This window comes from Thunnus albacares, chromosome 5 (assembly GCF_914725855.1).
Source record: "Thunnus albacares chromosome 5, fThuAlb1.1, whole genome shotgun sequence".
NCBI lineage: Eukaryota > Metazoa > Chordata > Actinopteri > Scombriformes > Scombridae > Thunnus > Thunnus albacares.
The window spans coordinates 10,181,256-10,199,761 of record NC_058110.1 but is presented as its reverse complement, the minus strand read 5'-3'; the positions used below and the strand labels follow the sequence as shown (position 1 = coordinate 10,199,761).

Here is an 18,506-nt window from a genome sequence, read left to right as displayed (position 1 = left end):
ATCTTTGACAGACAGTAGCCTCCCACCTATAGTCATATTCTCTATGCTGTTTGTGATTGTTTTTATTGTGAGTACTTGTGAATGTGTGTTTCAATTAAATGTTATTTTTGTCATTTTTAATCTCTAGATGGGACACGTAAATAAAAAAAATCATTTCAACTTCAGTAAATGCATCAAAAACCTGTACACGTGTACAACAGAAAATGAGTCCAAGAATTTTAATGTGAACATAGAAAAATGTTTTGGTTTTTTGTAACATAGAATAATGTCTCAACAGTATGCGAGTATGAAACGTCATCACAAATGGACGGCAAGCAGCTTGTAAACAACGAGTGTTACGTCAATATGGTGCGCGGCAAAGCTTTGAATAGCTTTGGTAACACTGAGGAAAAGCCGCGCTTCGGGTAGTGAGATGGATTTAATCCTCGGGTCGTTTTAAACTCCGTCTCTGAATGTTTACTATTCTTCTTTAAGTCTTTTTAAAACTGCCATTTTTACTTTCGTCAAGCCAGACAGCAAAGGATGTCCAACAGACAACAGCCTCGAAGATTATGACGGCTTGACAGACTGCTGCTTTGCCAACGTTAGCTACCTAGAGTGAAAATTACACCTTTATTTCTGGTGACAGTTGTTGGGAGAGAAAATATGACAACTCTAACAAGGCAAGACCTCAATTTTGGACAAGGTAAGGCAACCAAACCAAACACAATGGCACCAAACGGTTAAACATCCTCCCCTACGCTGGTGTTTCGGTTGAACCAGTGACCGTGTTAATTGGTGACTTTCAGCCGAATGTATCGCGGTTGTTGTGGTGTCGGGAGTTGTTCAAAAGACGAACAAAACATGTAGCTTTTTTCCTTCTTCTTCTTCTTCTTCTTTGGGTTTTGCATCATTTAAGTTGCATTACTGCCTCCCTCTGGATTTAATCATCCACTGTTGTCCAAATCTGTTACAGTCCTGTAATTAGTCCAAATTAAATATCAGTGTCCCCACACCAAAGCTGATCTTTAATCCTGGCCTCCACTCGTTCTGGCCTCTGTAGACTTGTCAGCATTGCCCTTCTTTCCACTTCATATTTCCTGCATGAAAGCAGGACGTGCTCCACTGCCTTTTTTTCCTCACACTGACTACAATGGCCAGTTGGGTGTTTTCCTGTGATAAAAAGTGCTCTATTCAGGTTGCTCTGACCAATTCTTCATCTACTTATAACTACTTGCTCTTTCCTGTTGATTCCACTATTTCTTACCACTCCTACTTTATTTTGTATTTCATGTAAGTGTCTTCCTTTTATTGCACTATCCCAATGCTGTTGCCATTGTTTGATTATTTTCCTCCAGACTATGCTTTCCCCCTCTGAGTTTGAAAGTTTAATATTAATATCCTCATATTCTCTCCTGACTGCCTCCTTTGCTAACTTGTCTGCCGCTCATAACAGCTCATATATCTTGATGATTACTGCCTGATCCTGATTTAGGACATGTAGGTGTCCTCCTAAAAGTCTTAAATTATCTTCAGTTAAATGTTAACAAAGTATATATTTGTCTGGACCTTTTTGTCTTGCATTATATATATATTAAATTGTGTTGCCAACAAGAAACATTCACATTTCTTCACTTATCTTTCCTTTTTTAAATCACTCACTTGAGAGGAAACACTGAGTCTTGTTGCAGTATCTCTGATGATCACAAGTTAAACAGATGGTAGGCTGATCCAACCGGTGACCACACAGTTTACACAATATTTAACCACAAACTGTACTTATAGCGTGTACACAATGACAGAGCAGGTTAAGTGGTTGAATATGGGCCGCTTTCTGATTGAGGATAACGGTATATAAATCCCATAACAGACTATAGCTGCACTGCCAACTTACAGGCTACGTTTTGTTTCCCACATTATAAGAAACGTTATGAGAGGTGAATGTGTCACAGTTTAACTTACATCAATGGTTAGCGTAGATAATAAACAAAGATGAGTATGTACTGATAAAAGTAAAATTGATGAGGCTTTCAGGAGCCAGCTGCCGTCTCTACGAGCAACCATGACACATTCAGCTGAAAGTCTCCAGTTAACACGGTCACCACTGGAACCAAAACACCAGATCTCCAGCCTCTGATTTGTAAAACATCAACAAAACCCAGTTGATATATTCGCCAGTTTAATTTGATCCTCCCATAAGCAGATAACTTATCAACATAAATGTGATGTCATTTTCTGATTCATGAGAATACGCTGGTCAGTTCAGCCCAACATAATACACATCAGTGGTTTATTTTATATGTCTGCCTTACATGTTGTCGCCTTGTGTTGCTGGTCATGACATTTAAAGCATCACTGAATTCCCAGTTATTTGGATGAAGTTTGCTGTAACATTCCCTCAAAATGAGAATAAAGGGAACGTATGGGAGATCTTATTATCTAGTTGATTCCTCTTTTCCAGTGGTTGCTGACATCCTGTGCGAGTTCCTGGAGGTTGCCATTCATCTCATCCTGTATGTCCGTGAAGTTTATCCCTCAGGAATATTCCAGAAGAGAAAGAAGTATAATGTACCAGTGCAGGTACAGATGGATATATGTTGTATTTCTATTCTAACAGATTTTAGAAGCATCTTACCTATTTGTATCTCTTCAACTGAGTGGACGTCTGTCTTTGGTGTGTTTATTTTCTAGATGTCATGTCACCCGGAGCTGAATCAGTACATCCAAGATACACTTCATTGTGTGAAGCCGCTAATTGAGAAGGTAAGACATGACTTGATGCTGACAGGTTAATTGAGGATGAACATGCGTCACCTCTCGTCTACTTTTAAACATTGCTGAAATTTGCCATGTTCCTCCCAGAATGATGCAGAGAAGGTGGTCGTGGTCATCATGGACAAGGAGCATCATCCAGTAGAGAGATTTGTGTTTGAGATTTCTCAACCACCACTGCTTTCCATCAGGTTTTCCCCTTCTTTTTTTTTTTATCAGTAATGAGTGTAAACAACACACTTATTTTGTGATACATCATCAGGGTGGTTGTTGTCACTAACTGCCTGTGGTTTGGTTTCTTGTCACAGCTCAGACACATTACTGTCACATGTGGAGCAGCTGCTGAGGGCGTTCATCCTGAAGATCAGTGTGTGTGATGCTGTTTTAAATAATAACCCACCAGGTAATGTCACTGATGATTATTTGAGGAGTACATGGAGTTTATGAATCATTTAGAGCACCTATGAGGCTATGTCCAGGGTATAAAAGTCTTCTGGGTCTTAAACAAGTCTCTGTAGGCAACTTCTTTACACTATCTGTGCTGAGAGTCCTGCTCGGACAGCTGGTAGAAGCATCGAATATAAAGTATTAGAGGAGAGTTAAGCCTCTCATGACAACAACTTTGTTGTGAGGGAGATGGTACGGCACCTTAAAGATATTCAGGTGGGAGTATACATGAATCATTTATGTGACCTGCTGTTTTTTCTGTCACAGGGTGTTCATTTACAGTACTAGTACATACCAGAGATGCTGCTACACGCAACATGGAGAAGGTTCAAGTTATCAAGGTGAGGTTTTAAAACTCTGCAGACCCACACATTAACACATGTGGTGATACTAAGAGGAGCCAGTTTATTTCTTGGTGGGACTGTAATCAACTCTAAAAGCATGTAAACACATTGTTAATTATTGTATGGTGTGGGACTATCTGAGTCAGAACAGGTGAATCACTACAGGCATCCGGTCAGAGAAGAGACTTCAATGAATTCTGGTCTGATGGATTTATTGACTACCAATAGGCATACAATCCTGTGATATGTGGTTCTAAAGGAACAGAAACATAAGAATAAATTTACAATTGTATTATTATTTACTGTCACACTAAGCACACCTTGTGGGTGACATTAATTGCAGGCAAATGGGGGTTATTTCTCTCCACCACAGTAACCTGAAACCACAGGGTGAGATAAACTATATCTTAATATTAGGGATGCACGGTATTATCGGCATGTCATCGGTATCGGCCGATATAAGCTCTAAAATGAAATATTGGCATCGGCCAAAATGAACACTTTCTGCCGTTTATGAGAGGCCGATTTGTTGCCTTCTCCTCCGCCGCATAACTGTGCTGTTTCGGCTGCACAGATAGGAAACACTTTGGCTGACAGGATGTACCACTCTGTTGGGGGCGGGGGGGTTAATAATGGCGGTTGGCAACCAGCATATTAGGTGCATTACCGCCAGCTTCTGCTCCGGAGTGTGGACCAAAGATTAATCCTACACATTAATCCTGTCTGTCTAATAAACTCAAAGAAAACTCTACTGCTCCACTCACTTGGCAAGTTCATTAAAGTTTTAATGCTGAGCTACTGAAGTCCAGTCTGCCTAAATTCTTCCTTCATATATTGTCTTTCTTGATCATACTTAGTACAATCTATGAGTGCATGTGTAATAGTCTCCTCAGCCAGCTGGAAAAAAATATGCGTAAAAAAAATAAATGTGCATATATTGGTATCGGCATTGGCAATCGGCCACAATGAGTTGGAAATATCGGCATATCGGCAAAAAAATCCAATATCGTGCATCCCTACTTAATATCTCAAACACAGTAACGTACAGATAAGCCTCCTGACATATTTAAGCTAATAACAATCTGCAACATCAAATGTGGGAATGACAATTAAGATGCGTCATAAACGAGGAAAATACTCAACACAATTACCTTAATGATCAAGACCGTTCTTATCTAAATAAACTGGTTACTTAGCTCATAAACTACAAATCGTACACTAAAACGATAATGAACACGATACGCACAATTAGCTGCATGCACACAACACAAAAGCCATAGTAACTTTCTGGGCAGCTGTGGTCCTCACTCTTTGCTTGCTTCAACTGTGCAGGTTACTGAGAATAAAACTAATGAATAAAACTACCCACCAGAGGGCGCCGTTCTCACACATAACCACTGTAGTTGTGCCTTTTGTGTCACATTTGTGAATTTGCCTCTTCAGGATTTCCCGTGGATAGTTGCTGATGAACAGGAGGTCCACATGCAGGAGCCTAGACTCATCCCACTGAAGACCATGACATCTGATATAGTAAAAGTGAGCAGAAGGACAATCAAATGAAATACACCAAGTCCCACTGATCAGATTAACACTCTGGGATACACTATGTTGACTGATTCATGTGATTTATGTTTTGTTTAATTGTCATTAATGTCATGTTTAAATTTGCCCTTATTGATATTTCGTTGTTTCTTGCCTTTAACAGATGCAGCTCTACGTGGAAGAGAGAGCCCAGAAAACGTAAAAAAAAAAAAAAAAAATAAGTTTTTTTTTTTTTTTTGTTGTTGTTGTTGTTTTTTTTATATATATATATAAGAAAATTGGCTGCATGAGCCAATCTGAGACGACGTTGAAAAGAGCTCGAACAGTCAGAAAGGAAGATGAGTTTTGGGATTGAGAGAGTGAGATGCTCTTTGTTGAATGTTTTGGTGAAGTGCATACGTTAAGCTGCAGGTTAATTTCATCTGTAATAAAATCTGGTCCAGACAGTTTGTTGTCTGCCTCTTATTTGATTTCATTCCATACAAATATGCACGAATGTGGTTATATTCTTATTGACATGTAGTGTTTTTATTTTGTTTCTTTGTTTTGAACACAGACCATTTCCATTGGAAATGGAATTCCTTGGAAGTAGATACCAGATATGAGCTCAAATATTCACCACAAACAGCTTCAGTCTTCAAACCACTGGTACAGTTGTATCCAAAGTTTGGGCACCACTTGACAAATAACATATTTCGTTGATTTTTTTAATCGCGAAGATGTAAAACACAGTCTCTCTAGGATATGAAAAAATAACAATAACTTAAGCAAATTTTAATGCATAGTTACTTTTATGTCATAAATTGAACAAAAATTTTAAAAAATAACATTGTGGCTTGTGCAAAGTTTGGGCAGCCCACATGTTCAGTACTTAGTAACACTGTCACAGCTTGCAAACGCTTTTTGTAGCCAGCTTAAAGTCTTTCAATTCTTGTACTTGGGATTTTTCTCCTGTTTTTCCTTGCAAAAGGCTTCTACAGACAGTTGACAAATTAAAGGAAAAACCAACATAAAGTGTTGGGCCACCACATGCTGCCAGAGCAGCTTCAATGCAACTTTGTATTGATTCTACAGTCTCTGAACTCTTCTGGAGGGATGAACACCATTCTCCAAAAAAATATTTCCTCATTTGGTGTTTTGATGATGGTGGTGGAGAGCGCTGTTTAACACGTCAGTTCAAAATCTCCTATAGGTGTTTAATTGGGTTGAGATCTGGTGACTATGAAGGTCATAGCATATGATTCACATCATTTTCATACTCATCAAACCATTCAGTGATCCTTCCCTCTGAGGGGACAAGTGGACCCAAACCATGCCAGTAAAATGCCCCCCACAGCATAACAAAGCCACCCCCTTACTGTAGGGGTCAAGCATTCAGATGTGTACCTTTCTCTTGGTGAACGCCACACATGCACTCATTGGGAATATGGTGAAGGATGACTCATCTGACAATATCACTTTTTTCCACCTCTCTATAGACCAATGTCTATCATTTTTGCACCGCTGAACTCTCAAATATGCTTCATCTTTGTAATGAGGGTTTTGTTGTAGAAGCTATCATCTTTTCATCTTCAGCTTTTTACATGAGGTGGGATGTTTGCCTTCAGAATTTGCTGGTATTAAGTGGAATCCATTCTTCCCTTTATCGTGCAATGCTGCAACACAAGCCCAAAGCATGATAGATCCACTGCCATGCTTAACAGCTGACAAGGTGTTCTTTTCATTAAATGCTGCTCCTTTTTTTCTTCAAACATACCTTTGCTGGTTGTGTCCAAAGAGTTTATTTCAACTTCATCAGTCCACAGCACGTGTTTCCAAAACGCATCAGGCTTCTGTAGATGTTCTGTTGTATACCTCTGACATTGGATTTTTTGATGAGGATACAGGTGAGGTTTTCTTCTACTGACTCTTCCATGAAGGTCTTGTTTGTGCAAGCATTGCTGCACAGATAATGATGCACCAAAACTCCTGAGTCTGCTAAATCTTCCTGCAGGTTTTTTGCAGGCAAATGGGGGTTTGGATTTGCCTTTCTGACCAGCATATGAGCAATTCTCTCCGACAGTTTTCTTGATCTTTCAGATCTCACCTTGACCTCTGCAGTTCCCCTAAACGACCATCTCTTAATTATATTTTGCACTGACAACACTTTGCTATCTTCTTGTAGCCTTCCACTGCATTGTGGGCATCAATAACTCAACTTAGAGGAACGCATGGTTGCACAAGGTTTGAAGAGTCAGAGAACATATAAAGATGTTCACAGTTGCTGTGTTATTTTTATAATTCTGTTAATTGCAGTAGTTACTAGTATTTTCCATAATATTTATTTTAGGCAATCATTTTCTAGGTGTCATCATAATTTAACTGTTTGCTGCAGTTGTAAGTGTGGACAGGACACATAGATGGACTCTTGTGGAACTATAATAATAATAATAATAATAATAATAATAATAATAAAAGAATCAAATCAGGCTCAGAGCTTTTCCCAGTCATCTAACTAACTAATTACTTCGATGCTTAGAGAAATCTCTTGATACCTCAAAACATTTTAATATTTAGCAGGCTATTGGAGTTAATAACCAAGAGGTTCTGTTTACACGTTAACGCATGACAAGACCTTAGAAGGCGTCACAAGCTTCTTAAGACCACGCATTTTAACCCTCCTGTTGTCTTCCCATCAACCATGCAACTCCAAGTCCACAGATGCTATAAATTTTAATAAAACACTCAAAATTCAATGAAAGTAGTCATCATTACTTTTACTTGCAAAGTGTGTGGTATGGAACCATCCATGTGATTTTCAGGCAATTAGATGAAAGAAATATTTCTGATATAAAAACATTTGAAAACAGGCCAAATTTGACCCGCGGACAACAGAAGGGTTAAGTGCAGGTTGTTTTTATCGGTGCATCATGTACAAATGTAATATTAATGACACAAACATGAATGGCATTCTGGTACAGTAAGTGATGCTGTTTTCTTTGTTCAGCCACAGTTGCTGCAGACAAGCTGGAAAAATACATTTCATCACTTCCTGTGCAGCAAACTATTTTTCCCAAATGGCTTACAGACCAGCTGGGTGTTGAAATCACCAAATTTATAGGGTTTAATGAACTGGATTTAGGATAGATGATCAGTTGGAACTGATATTTAGCTGTGGGATGAATACCATGCATTAATATTGAAAGACATGACAGACTTGAGAATGGCTCTCAGGTAAACTGTGAAGGCTACTGTAACAGATCGAGTGACTGCTCAGGGATGTGTTGGTGTATGCGAGAAGTGGGTGTTTTGTAGAGACAGACAATATAAAAGAAAGTTGATGGACAAAAGGTCCCAAACTGCCTTGAAAAGTTTACACACTGTTGTTTAAAATCAGCAGGATCAGTCAAATTGATGAAGACTGAATGTTACTGAAAGGACAGACTGACATATCAGCTGTTAAAGATGTTAAACCTGTTCAATAATCCATTAACTTCCAGGCAGCTGTAAAATCAGCCGACCATGGACTCACACTGACCAGGTCAAAGCATCTCATGGGTTTAGACAAACTAGGACTGCAGCAGCCTGCGGCAACATCTCTCTATTGCCTATCAGTGAATCAAGAGGTATCTCTGACAAAGTGGAACACATATGTGCTAAAGCATAACACAGCACAGGAAGGAGTCAGCCATGACAAAATGATACAATATCCAATTATCGATATGTAGAAAATACAGTGTGTTTCATATATTGGTCACTCAGCCAGAGACAGAAGATTAATGACAGTAATGATCATAGAGATAATGTCACCAGCATGATGATGCCAGTCAGGGTTCAACATGAAGAGATTTCTGCTCTGATGACTTAAATACTGAAACAGAATCTGAAGGAGGACAGTGATGATGATGATGACGATGATGAAGATGAGGCACTACATAGATCAGAGGACCACAGAATGGGTCCATCAAGTTAACTCCAGCCTCTTCTTAAGTACAAATGAAGAGCTGAAAATCTCAAGAAGATAAAGATAATCTACAGTGGTGACTGATTTGATATTTTTATAATTATTGCTACTGTCATCATATTGACTCTATCTAAACCAGACTGTACATAATGAATGACATTCATATAGCAGATATACAGTACATGTCTGGACACTTGCATGAGAATTTTTTAGCAGAATTTTGTAGTTTATAAATCACAGAATCAACATATGAAATAAATCCAGTATAATCCTCATCCCTCCAAAATTTGATCCTTCTCCTCTTTGATATTCAGTCGGCTCTGCACTGATGCAACGTTGCAACTCAGTAGTTTGATTTAGACAACAGATATTAATCAGAATATAGATTTAATTTATATAAGTTTCAGCTCCCATGTTGTGTAAAAAATGCTTCATTGTCAGTGTGCTCTTTTTGACCATTTTATTTTTAAAAACCCTCTTTTTGAACTTGTGGTTTATCTGAAATGTCACAGCTTTTTCCTCTCCTGGCCGGACTCTGTCATCAGCACCTATGGACGTAGTATCCTGTCACGTATCCTAAGATGTAGATGGACACCAGTGCAGCCAAAGCTCCTGCTGTCTTCACTATAATTCCACTGTTGCTGACACACACTCTGTTGTACATCCTGAATGCAACAGAGAGAGAGGAAGAATCAGGTTAAACAGTCAGTCTAACATTATTTTATGTCCTGGTTCCACCACATAGTCTCTTGAGTGTCTTAGTGAACTCTGATAAACCTCCACAAGGATGGATCCTTTGTCTCACCTCATCATTGTGGACTGTGAGGCCTCTACATTCATGTTGATGTTGTTCTCATTCCAGCGATTATATTGCACACTGCCGGCACTGTTGGGATCCATGTGGGAAGTCGTTTCTCTCCTCAGCTGCCTGGAGTCACTGTTCACTCTCTGCCTCACTGCTCAGCCTGCTCACATAAACTCTGCTGTGACTCAGTGAGGATGTCTGTGTGTAACAAAAAAGCCAGAACCCTCGTGTCCATAAATCACTATAACGCATCTTAACAACAACGAAAAATGACAAAAAATGTAGAGATTAACATGGTATCGTTATATTTAGTAATTTTGAGACTTTTAATTAATAACTCACTGCTGTTTGATTATTTTGTAAAAGAAAATCATCAGCACCTCTGATGGCTGTGCATGATAAAGCACTTTAAGTGAAGTCTGAAGTGTTGAAATAAATTTTGTGCAAATAAATGACAGTACCAGTCACAAGTTTGAACACACTTTCCCATTCACTTGAATTAGATCAAGTATCAATAAATAATCAATCAAGTACTTACATTGTTTAATCAGTCCACATGATTGAAATAATGAGATTAAAAAAGCTTCAGAAACTCACCTGTATGTCTGAGAGTTTATAGCTGCAACTGAGGCTGAAATGCCTCCTGCTTGGTGTCAGACCTTGGCCATAGTTTATGTGTTAAATGAGGTTGTAAGTCGTAAGTCCATTGGTTGTCCTCCAGCTTTTCTCTTTATCCTGCTTATATGACGCCTTCTCAGTGATAAAGGACAATTCAAGCTCTGAGTTGTTTGGTTAGACTCCAGTTGCAACACATCCTGTGCAGATAGGGGGCTGCAAAGCAAAACTACTCACATGTTGTAGATTTTCATAATACTCAGTTTCCTGGATGAAACTGTGATTTAGTTAAATACAATAATTACTCATTTGCTCAAAGATTTTGTTTAGGCTCTGCTGCAGAGGACAAACAATGGTCTGTTTGATCTGGAATAGCAGCGCCCTCTTCTGTTTTTTAGATGTAAAGAAATCCAGCAACCTCAGCTATGCACTCATTTTGTTATAACTATACAAGACGAGAATACTAATGTCTCAAAGCCAATGTGGTGATGACTTATTGACTTTAAAATGTCACATTTAGCACATTTGAAACAGGAAAACTGTCAGATATACAGTATAGTTTATACTGGTTACATATCAGTGAAAGAAGAAGGGGTTAAAACTGAAGACTGCACACTGCACGATACCCATGAGCCCTACGGTGCCCAGAAGAAGACTGTAGCCAGCATTCATCTTGTTTTTGCTGCCCTTCTGCAGCACCGTGTGGAGGTGATGGCTGTCAGTTCATTAACATGAATGTTGTACATGGTGCCCCCTCATGGAGAGCAGACATTTACTTATGATACTGAACACCTGCTACATCTTTCCCTCATACCTCTCTAATACACTCCCTATACCTTGAAATAATATGAGCCCATGTTTCCTTATGTTTATCATCAAATGAATCTTTTTATTTAAATTTACCATCAGAAACACTCCTCTCCACACTTCACTCCAAACACTTACTCTTTGCTTGAAACACCTCAGTTTCACTAATTACACTTGATATTTTTATCTACTTAATATTCTACTGCTGTTTGTCCATATTGTAATTCTGCTGCTACTATTTCTGTTTACTCTGTACAAACCTGCATTTCAATCTGTCCTGAAAGAGGAATCCCTCGTATGTTGCTTTTCTTAAGGTTCCTCTCTTTTATTTCCTGTGTAAGTTATGAGTGTGTCTCAGGCCTTCTGAGATTTTGGGCTACATAAGTAAACTTGACTTGACTTTAAAGTATTGCTCTGGGCAAAATGTTATTTTTCAAACAGATCCATGAAATGAGGAAGTGCTTGTCAGAGCATTTTTCACATTGTAGCTTTTAAACCACTAGAGAGCACAGCTAACACTTCCCATCATTTTATAGTGTAAAGTCTCTCCCATGTTGCAACAACCTCCATTATCTTGTTATAAGTCAGACTGCTGCGGGCCTGTGCTCCACTGACACTCACATGACCTTTGGAACAGGCTTCTGGACGAGCAAAGCTCAACACTGAGGCACCAGAAATAAACAACGGAAAGGCTGAGCTATACTCCACATTATTGTTCACTGATCTGGAATAACCACAAAATATGGTGTGTGATGGCTTAAGTTAGATTTACCTTCATCATTTTTTGTAAAAGCTGTGACATTCAAATTGATTTTGCTTCTTTAAAGTCAAAGGTAGTGCTATGTTATCCTTTATCACGTCGTTTCTTCCGACTTCCTACTTCCTACCGGGGTGGTTGACTCTGGATACAAATCCATTGAATCATTTACTTCAAGGTGAGCTTCTCATCCATTCATCTTCTCAGAAGTTGACTGCGAGTTTGAATTTTGCTACAGGCTGTTTCTTGGTTGTGATACAAATTAAATGCTACCTGACCTGTAGGACTGGTTGGAGCATGTGGGATCTCTGTGCTGTGCTCCCTGATGAGAGTACATTTGCTTTTAAAGGAGGAAAGGTGAGGAAATAACCTTTTGTTACATGTGAGCATCAACTTGGTGTTAAGTTACATAACCAGTTTGCAAGATTTCAGGTTTTCATCATCCTCATAAAAATATTCATGTTTCAGTGCTGGTTCAGACCCAAACAGTTAACATTCATTGGTTACTTGTTTTTTTTCTTTCTACATCTAACAGCTGGAGTGATAAAGATGAATCAAGCCAGAGGACATCCAGTCATCAAAGGGGAACTAAGAGAGGATTTGCTGCGATGCTGCAGTTTTTCTTTGTGACTGGGATGCTGGCTGTAGTGGGTTCCCGTGTGGCCTCTCTGGTGGTGCTAGAATTTAGTCTTCGAGCTGCCTCTGGATGGATAACAGCTGGACCAGTAAGAAGCCAAGTATGATAAAAATATTCCTAAATCTTCACTGTATCACCTGATTTCCATCTCATGTTGCAGCGACTTTTCATTTTTCTTTCCTTTCTGTTTTTTACCGTCATGATGACTCATGGAATTGATTATAACGAACAGCCCGTCATCAGTTTTGATCAGCCTATCAGCTCTGTTTCTACGCTTCTCTATTCACCAGGAGTCTGGAAGATTTCTGCAGCAGCTGTTAGTGCAAAGCCAGTTCTCTCTGGGCTGCGCCCTAAGCTGCAGTTTGCACTTTCTCCACGAGGGTGCATCCCAGCGTTGGCTGTGCCTGCTCCTGGCAGCAGCACTCAGCTGGTTCCTGGCTCAGCAGGCCACACGCCTGCTGCACCATGTCATGGCTCTGTATAAACTCCACAGCTCACAGCGATACTGCGGCATCTGCATCAGCCTCCTCACATCAGGCCGCTGCCTGCTGCCCATGCTGTGCAGAACCCTGTTCATTACCTTCTCTGTGGCTGTGATAGCTGCTGTATCAATCATCAATCAACACTTCCTTTCTGCAACAGAAGCCCTCAGGTTTTGGACACCACTGACTATCTGCTACACACTGTTAGTGGTGCACATGCAGGGTGAGGAAACTGACGCAAGAAATTACGGTGCAATGCATATTGGACACTGATCAATCTGGACAGGACCTTCAATAATGCCCCAGCCTTTAACAGTGTGATAGTATCGACCTCTATCTGGACAGAGGAAAACAGTTGTAAATTATTCATCAGTTTGTTTTTGTCTGACCACTTACGCATCCATCATCAATTTGAGCCTCATGATATTTTAACAACTGTACAGCTCTGTCATTATAAACATTTTAACTGAATATTTCCCTGCAATGCTGCATCTTATTTCTGCAGAGGAGCAGCACCGTCTGCCCAGCAGCCAGGCTGTCCTGAACACAGTGGTGGTTCGTCTCGGGGGTTTGATGGTCCTGATGCTGACTGTTGGACGCTGGAGCGACGTGTTTCACATCCTAATGTGTTTCCTGGGTGAGGCCAGCTGTCTAATCCCCACTAAGGATCTACTGGATGCATCATCCTCACGGGTCAGTGAGTCTCCCTGGAAGCAGCACACAGGGCCGAAAGCACTTTCTGTCCATTGGGACACAAAAACTGGGGCAGAATATCAATGTGTTCATTAGACTGGGTCCCAAGATGAGACTGAACTTCTCAAACTTGTATCCCAGGTGGAGAAGGTTTAAGACCCCCAAGACAGATTCAGGTCAAAGTATTCTTTGCCAACTTTTCCTTTCACTGAACTAGCCTGATTAAATAGTTCAGAGTTAAACACACACACACACACACACACACACACACACACACACACACAATGCAGTGCTGATAAATAGGTGCATTTCAGTTATTCAAAAAGAGGGTTGAGTCAAATTTAATGCAAATAAAAATGCAGATAAAATTAATTTAAATGAGATTTATCTTAAAGTCATGCATCATAGCCAAATTAAAACTACAGCAAATTTTCAATATAATATTGTTGGTATAAATATAACGTATTGTCTGATAAATATTGATGATTGTGATATTACCACGTAGACACAGAGTCAGTAGATATCCTGACTGCCTGTGCTCTACGCTCCTCCTGACCAGCAGCTCGGTTATACAGCTGGCATCAGTTAACAGTTATGTCATGCAATTCATCTGTCTTGTTTTTTTTGTGTGCATACAGGATGAAGAGGATTATACAGACAACGTAAAAAGAGAACATCGACGAAGACCACGAGCACAAGAGAAGGAGCATCAGAGTTAGTCACTTAGTGATGTTAAAATCTAGTGGCACTTGTTTTTAATGGGAGTATTTAGTGTAAAGTCCTATTAGGGCTTCATAAACAGTTTATGCTTTTGTATTTAGAATGTAATATTTTTTCAATAAATAATCCACAAAGCATAATATGACTAACAGTGATTTGGAAATTCAGCCTTGGAAAAAAAAAAGACAGTTTTCAGCTCTTCAACCACAATTTAATATTTCATAAAGACAAACCAAAACATTACTGACATTCTATTTATTTACAGAAAAAGGTTATTCAATCCAGCAACCATTGCGTCTGTGTTGGATAGTGGATGCTATTTGGAGTGTCTGTGTGTGACCTCTTGGATTAATTCAGCACTTTAATCTTAGAGAGATTTTGACAGGCGTTTTTCTGGGAAGATTCACTGTTCCAAATTTCCTCCATTAAGAGATTTAACTGTATTTCAGTGCAGCCCCAGAGCCTGAAATAGCTTTGTAACCCTTTCCACAGCCTGCTGATACATAAGGGTCAAAATAAACGAGGTTTATATGAGTATTGTTGCTATAATCAAGCCTAGCTGAAAGCAATTAGCTAGTTCTAATTATATTCACTAATTGGTGTGATTTAAGTAGGACAAAAACTCTATAGACTGCATTTTATTTCCCTTTTCTTTCAACAATGGAAGAACCATTATCTTTCAAACTTTAAATACCATAAACCCACAAAGCTATTTGACCAAAAGAACATATTATACATTACATAATTTACATTACACATGCTTATTATTCAGAGGGGTGCATATTTTATAAGACTATCGCACACCGCTCACATCGTAGTTTTTAGACAAATTAGCACATAAATGGATTGAATGCGGATCAAGTTTGTCAAAATGGGCACAGCTCGTAATTTTCATCTGCTCTGCAGTAATTGATGACTGCAAACGTTAATTACAAACGCGGACATTAACTCCATCCCAAACAGCTCTGGCGGTGGGTAACAATTTCCAGCAAATTATGTTGTCATTTCACTTATTTCCACACAATTTATGGGCTGCTTTTGTCGTGTCTCTCCAGTCTGCTTGGAAAAGAAAAGGCAAAATGGCTGACGACAGTTCTGTAAAGTCACACAAAATGGCGTTAGACAAAGAAAAGGCTGTTTAACTCTGACCTTCACTACTTCATACTGACAAAAACATCTTTTAGGAAGTACAGAATGACCCGCATTAACGGACTTATATAGTTTGCTGGCACTAAATTCGCTTTATAACACCGCAGAGGCTGTTATGAGAGATATTGTTACTGTAACCTACTTTACATTAATAAACTTTGCTTCATTGTCTCAAAAACCTTCCCTAACGTTAAAACCTGCCTACTTGTGACAATTTAGAAGTTCTCTAACACCCACATCAAATTAAATCCACACTTTGGCGCCGATATTTGCCCATTAGAGGTGTCTTTATTGACAGCTGTGGACTGACAGAAGTATATTCCTTTAGAGGGCTTTTTTGTACATCAGTCCCGTCATTCCGTGTCAAAAAAAGGCGTGTGAAATGACAGTGGGCTACGTGAGGCTGACGGTCCAGTTTCCAGGATAATCCAGGTCTGAGAATCACTGAAGAGGAAATTTAGTTTTGGTGTCTTGTCGATCCACCAAAATAGGAAATTGTACTCCCATAGGTTTATTAGATTTTTAATTGAATAAGGTTCCCACATCAGGACGGATTCAGTAGACACAGGGAGGATGTTCTCCATGAGCACCCGAATATGGTGAAAATGCCCATTGAACTGACTGCCTGAGCGCTTTACTGTCACCTCCTCTGGAGACTTCCAGACTTTTCTGTTCTCAGCTGATAGGCACGCAGGACGCATGCGCACAGCCGTCTTGCGTGTCCCCTGTTACCGCATTTTGACGCATGCGCAATTCTGTCTTGATAGACACGCTTAATATAGCAACAAAAGCAGAATGGTGTAGTAGCAGGGCTGTGTTTTATACCAAACTTTCATTCACAGTGTTGTCAGTTAGTGTTTAACTGGTCTGTTATTTTACAACTAAGATCACGTTCAGCTCCAGCATGCAAAATGAGCCTAAAAGAACCCAAACTTTACAGAGGTTGACCCCCTAATTAGGCTTAGGACATATTTTTAGTAAACTAAACATCAAGAAAGTATCATTAAAAAAAACATTTAACTAACAAACAACATTTTAAAGAATTAAAAAAAGAACTTGCAGTTTTTATTTACTCATCACCAGTCCTTATCACTACCTACTGATCTTTTAGACCTTTGGACATGGGCCTGATTGCTCATGTTACTTATTAGCTTAAAACAGAGCTCAGACCAGGCCAAAGTTCTCCACTTTATTGCCTGTCTGTAGAAATGACTCATGTGAAACTAAATGAATTAGTTGAAGCTTCATTTCGGGCAGAGGGCATACAGCAATAAGCAGACAACAGTCTGTTGTTAATACACAATATAAAATTTGAGTAAACAAATTATAAACCTTAGTGTGATGAAGTGAAGAGTTTTTTTGAACAATTTTTGTTGTGCCATGTCTGTTGCATTGTGTCTAGTCAGTCATGTGTTAAACTGACAGGAGCTGGGTTTGTATATTTTTAGTGTCTCATCGTGTCAGTCAGTCAAACCTTCTAATGCATGATCCTGTCATTTTAGTGATATTTGTTTCATCTGTGATCTTAACTTATCTGTCAACGCACCGCTAAAGTATACCAGGATTTCTTCTTTTCCTGTGTGAGTGAATGGTGTTTCTTCTTCTGAATATATCATATTGACTCACTGACACATAAAATGGATTTGCACGATTTGATTTTTATCCTAGAGTCAACAACACATCAATCACACGGTTTCTGCCAAAGCTTACTTTCTGAGAATTTCCCTTTAAATGGGATGTCTGACACAGACTAATTGAAAGTATTTATTCTTTCTTTCTTCCTTTTACTAATATGTTTAGTGCAGCAATCCTGTGCTTAATGGATGGATCCACTTTGGTGATACAAACGTCACAAATTATATGATTTTCTGCAATTCCCCAAAACTAGGCCTGACATGATGCACTTGTGAGCTGCTGTAACTATGCAGACAGGTGACCAACTTAAGGACAAACAGCTTCAGCGCTCCTTGGCATAGATTCTCCAAGTTTTTTTGTTTTTTTTTTTAAACCTACTGAAGGGATGAACTCCAATCTTCCAAAACATTTTCCCTCTTTTGGTGTTTTGTTGATGATGGAGGAGAGTGCTGTCCATCACTTTGCTCCAACATTGCTCACAGGTGTTGAACTAGGTTGAGATATGGTGTCTGTAAAGGCCACAGCACATGATTCATATCATTGTCATACACATCAAACCATTCACTCAGCTCTCCTGTATGGAAACATCTGTATTTACGTTTCTACAGGCTTTTGCTTTAATTCAACATCCGTTTATATATATTTTCCTGTTCAGTCTATGAGTCTTAAAATACAATTAATGATGAAAAATCTCTTAGAAATAGAGGCTAGACTGTTGCTGATTCTGTTATTAGTATTTACAGTCATGAAGCTGCTGAGGGAGTTAATCTGTTAACAATACATACATATAACAATAATAAGGAGACTGATCTCTAATGGGGCCGATGCAGATGTTAACTTAAGTCACCTCATATTGCTTTGCTGAAGGTTGTCACAGACTCAAACACCCTGATCATTAACTTTCAGAGTTGTCAACAACGGGCGCTTAGCTTCCTGTTTCCTGCAGGCTTAAGTTTTCACTATATGTGTCAAAATCTTTAACACGTCAGACTGAGTGTAAATTGAGAGGCAGGTCGACTCACCCATACCCTTATGTATAACCAGTTCCCTCCTTCTAATATTGCTACTGTAACATGTTGACCTAATCTCTAGAAACAAATAACTGGTGACTTATTGGTCATCGGCAATTACACATCAATCCATCCATTTTCCAAACCATTTATTTTGTTCAGGTTCACA

The 18,506-nt window shown here is 39.2% G+C and overlaps 2 protein-coding genes across 2 annotated transcripts; both read left to right on the top strand.

The window, feature by feature from the left end:
* Positions 1–328: 328 nt before the first annotated feature.
* mad2l2 (mitotic arrest deficient 2 like 2) lies at positions 329–5,530 on the top strand. The gene is made up of 8 exons (XM_044351774.1): positions 329–685; positions 2,441–2,559; positions 2,671–2,742; positions 2,842–2,942; positions 3,060–3,154; positions 3,466–3,539; positions 4,986–5,078; positions 5,248–5,530. The coding sequence occupies exons 1-8, from the start codon at positions 646–648 to the stop codon at positions 5,284–5,286; spliced, it is 633 nt and encodes a 210-aa protein (XP_044207709.1). The 5' UTR covers positions 329–645; the 3' UTR covers positions 5,287–5,530.
* A 6,313-nt stretch (positions 5,531–11,843) lies between these two features.
* tmem82 (transmembrane protein 82) lies at positions 11,844–14,659 on the top strand. The gene is made up of 6 exons (XM_044352190.1): positions 11,844–12,189; positions 12,296–12,368; positions 12,547–12,748; positions 12,939–13,353; positions 13,636–13,823; positions 14,462–14,659. The coding sequence occupies exons 1-6, from the start codon at positions 12,096–12,098 to the stop codon at positions 14,540–14,542; spliced, it is 1,053 nt and encodes a 350-aa protein (XP_044208125.1). The 5' UTR covers positions 11,844–12,095; the 3' UTR covers positions 14,543–14,659.
* Positions 14,660–18,506: the final 3,847 nt, after the last annotated feature.

Excerpts from the sequence above, each read along its gene's own strand:
- mad2l2 (XM_044351774.1), top strand. The coding sequence starts at position 646 with ATGACAACTCTAACAAGGCAAGACCTCAATTTTGGACAAG. Across the intron at positions 686-2,440 it reads AGACCTCAATTTTGGACAAG|TGGTTGCTGACATCCTGTGC; the intron begins GTAAGGCAACCA and ends CCTCTTTTCCAG. Across the intron at positions 2,943-3,059 it reads CCACCACTGCTTTCCATCAG|CTCAGACACATTACTGTCAC; the intron begins GTTTTCCCCTTC and ends TTCTTGTCACAG.
- tmem82 (XM_044352190.1), top strand. The coding sequence starts at position 12,096 with ATGTTATCCTTTATCACGTCGTTTCTTCCGACTTCCTACTTCCTACCG. Across the intron at positions 12,190-12,295 it reads ATTGAATCATTTACTTCAAG|GACTGGTTGGAGCATGTGGG; the intron begins GTGAGCTTCTCA and ends CCTGACCTGTAG. Across the intron at positions 13,824-14,461 it reads TGGATGCATCATCCTCACGG|GATGAAGAGGATTATACAGA; the intron begins GTCAGTGAGTCT and ends GTGTGCATACAG.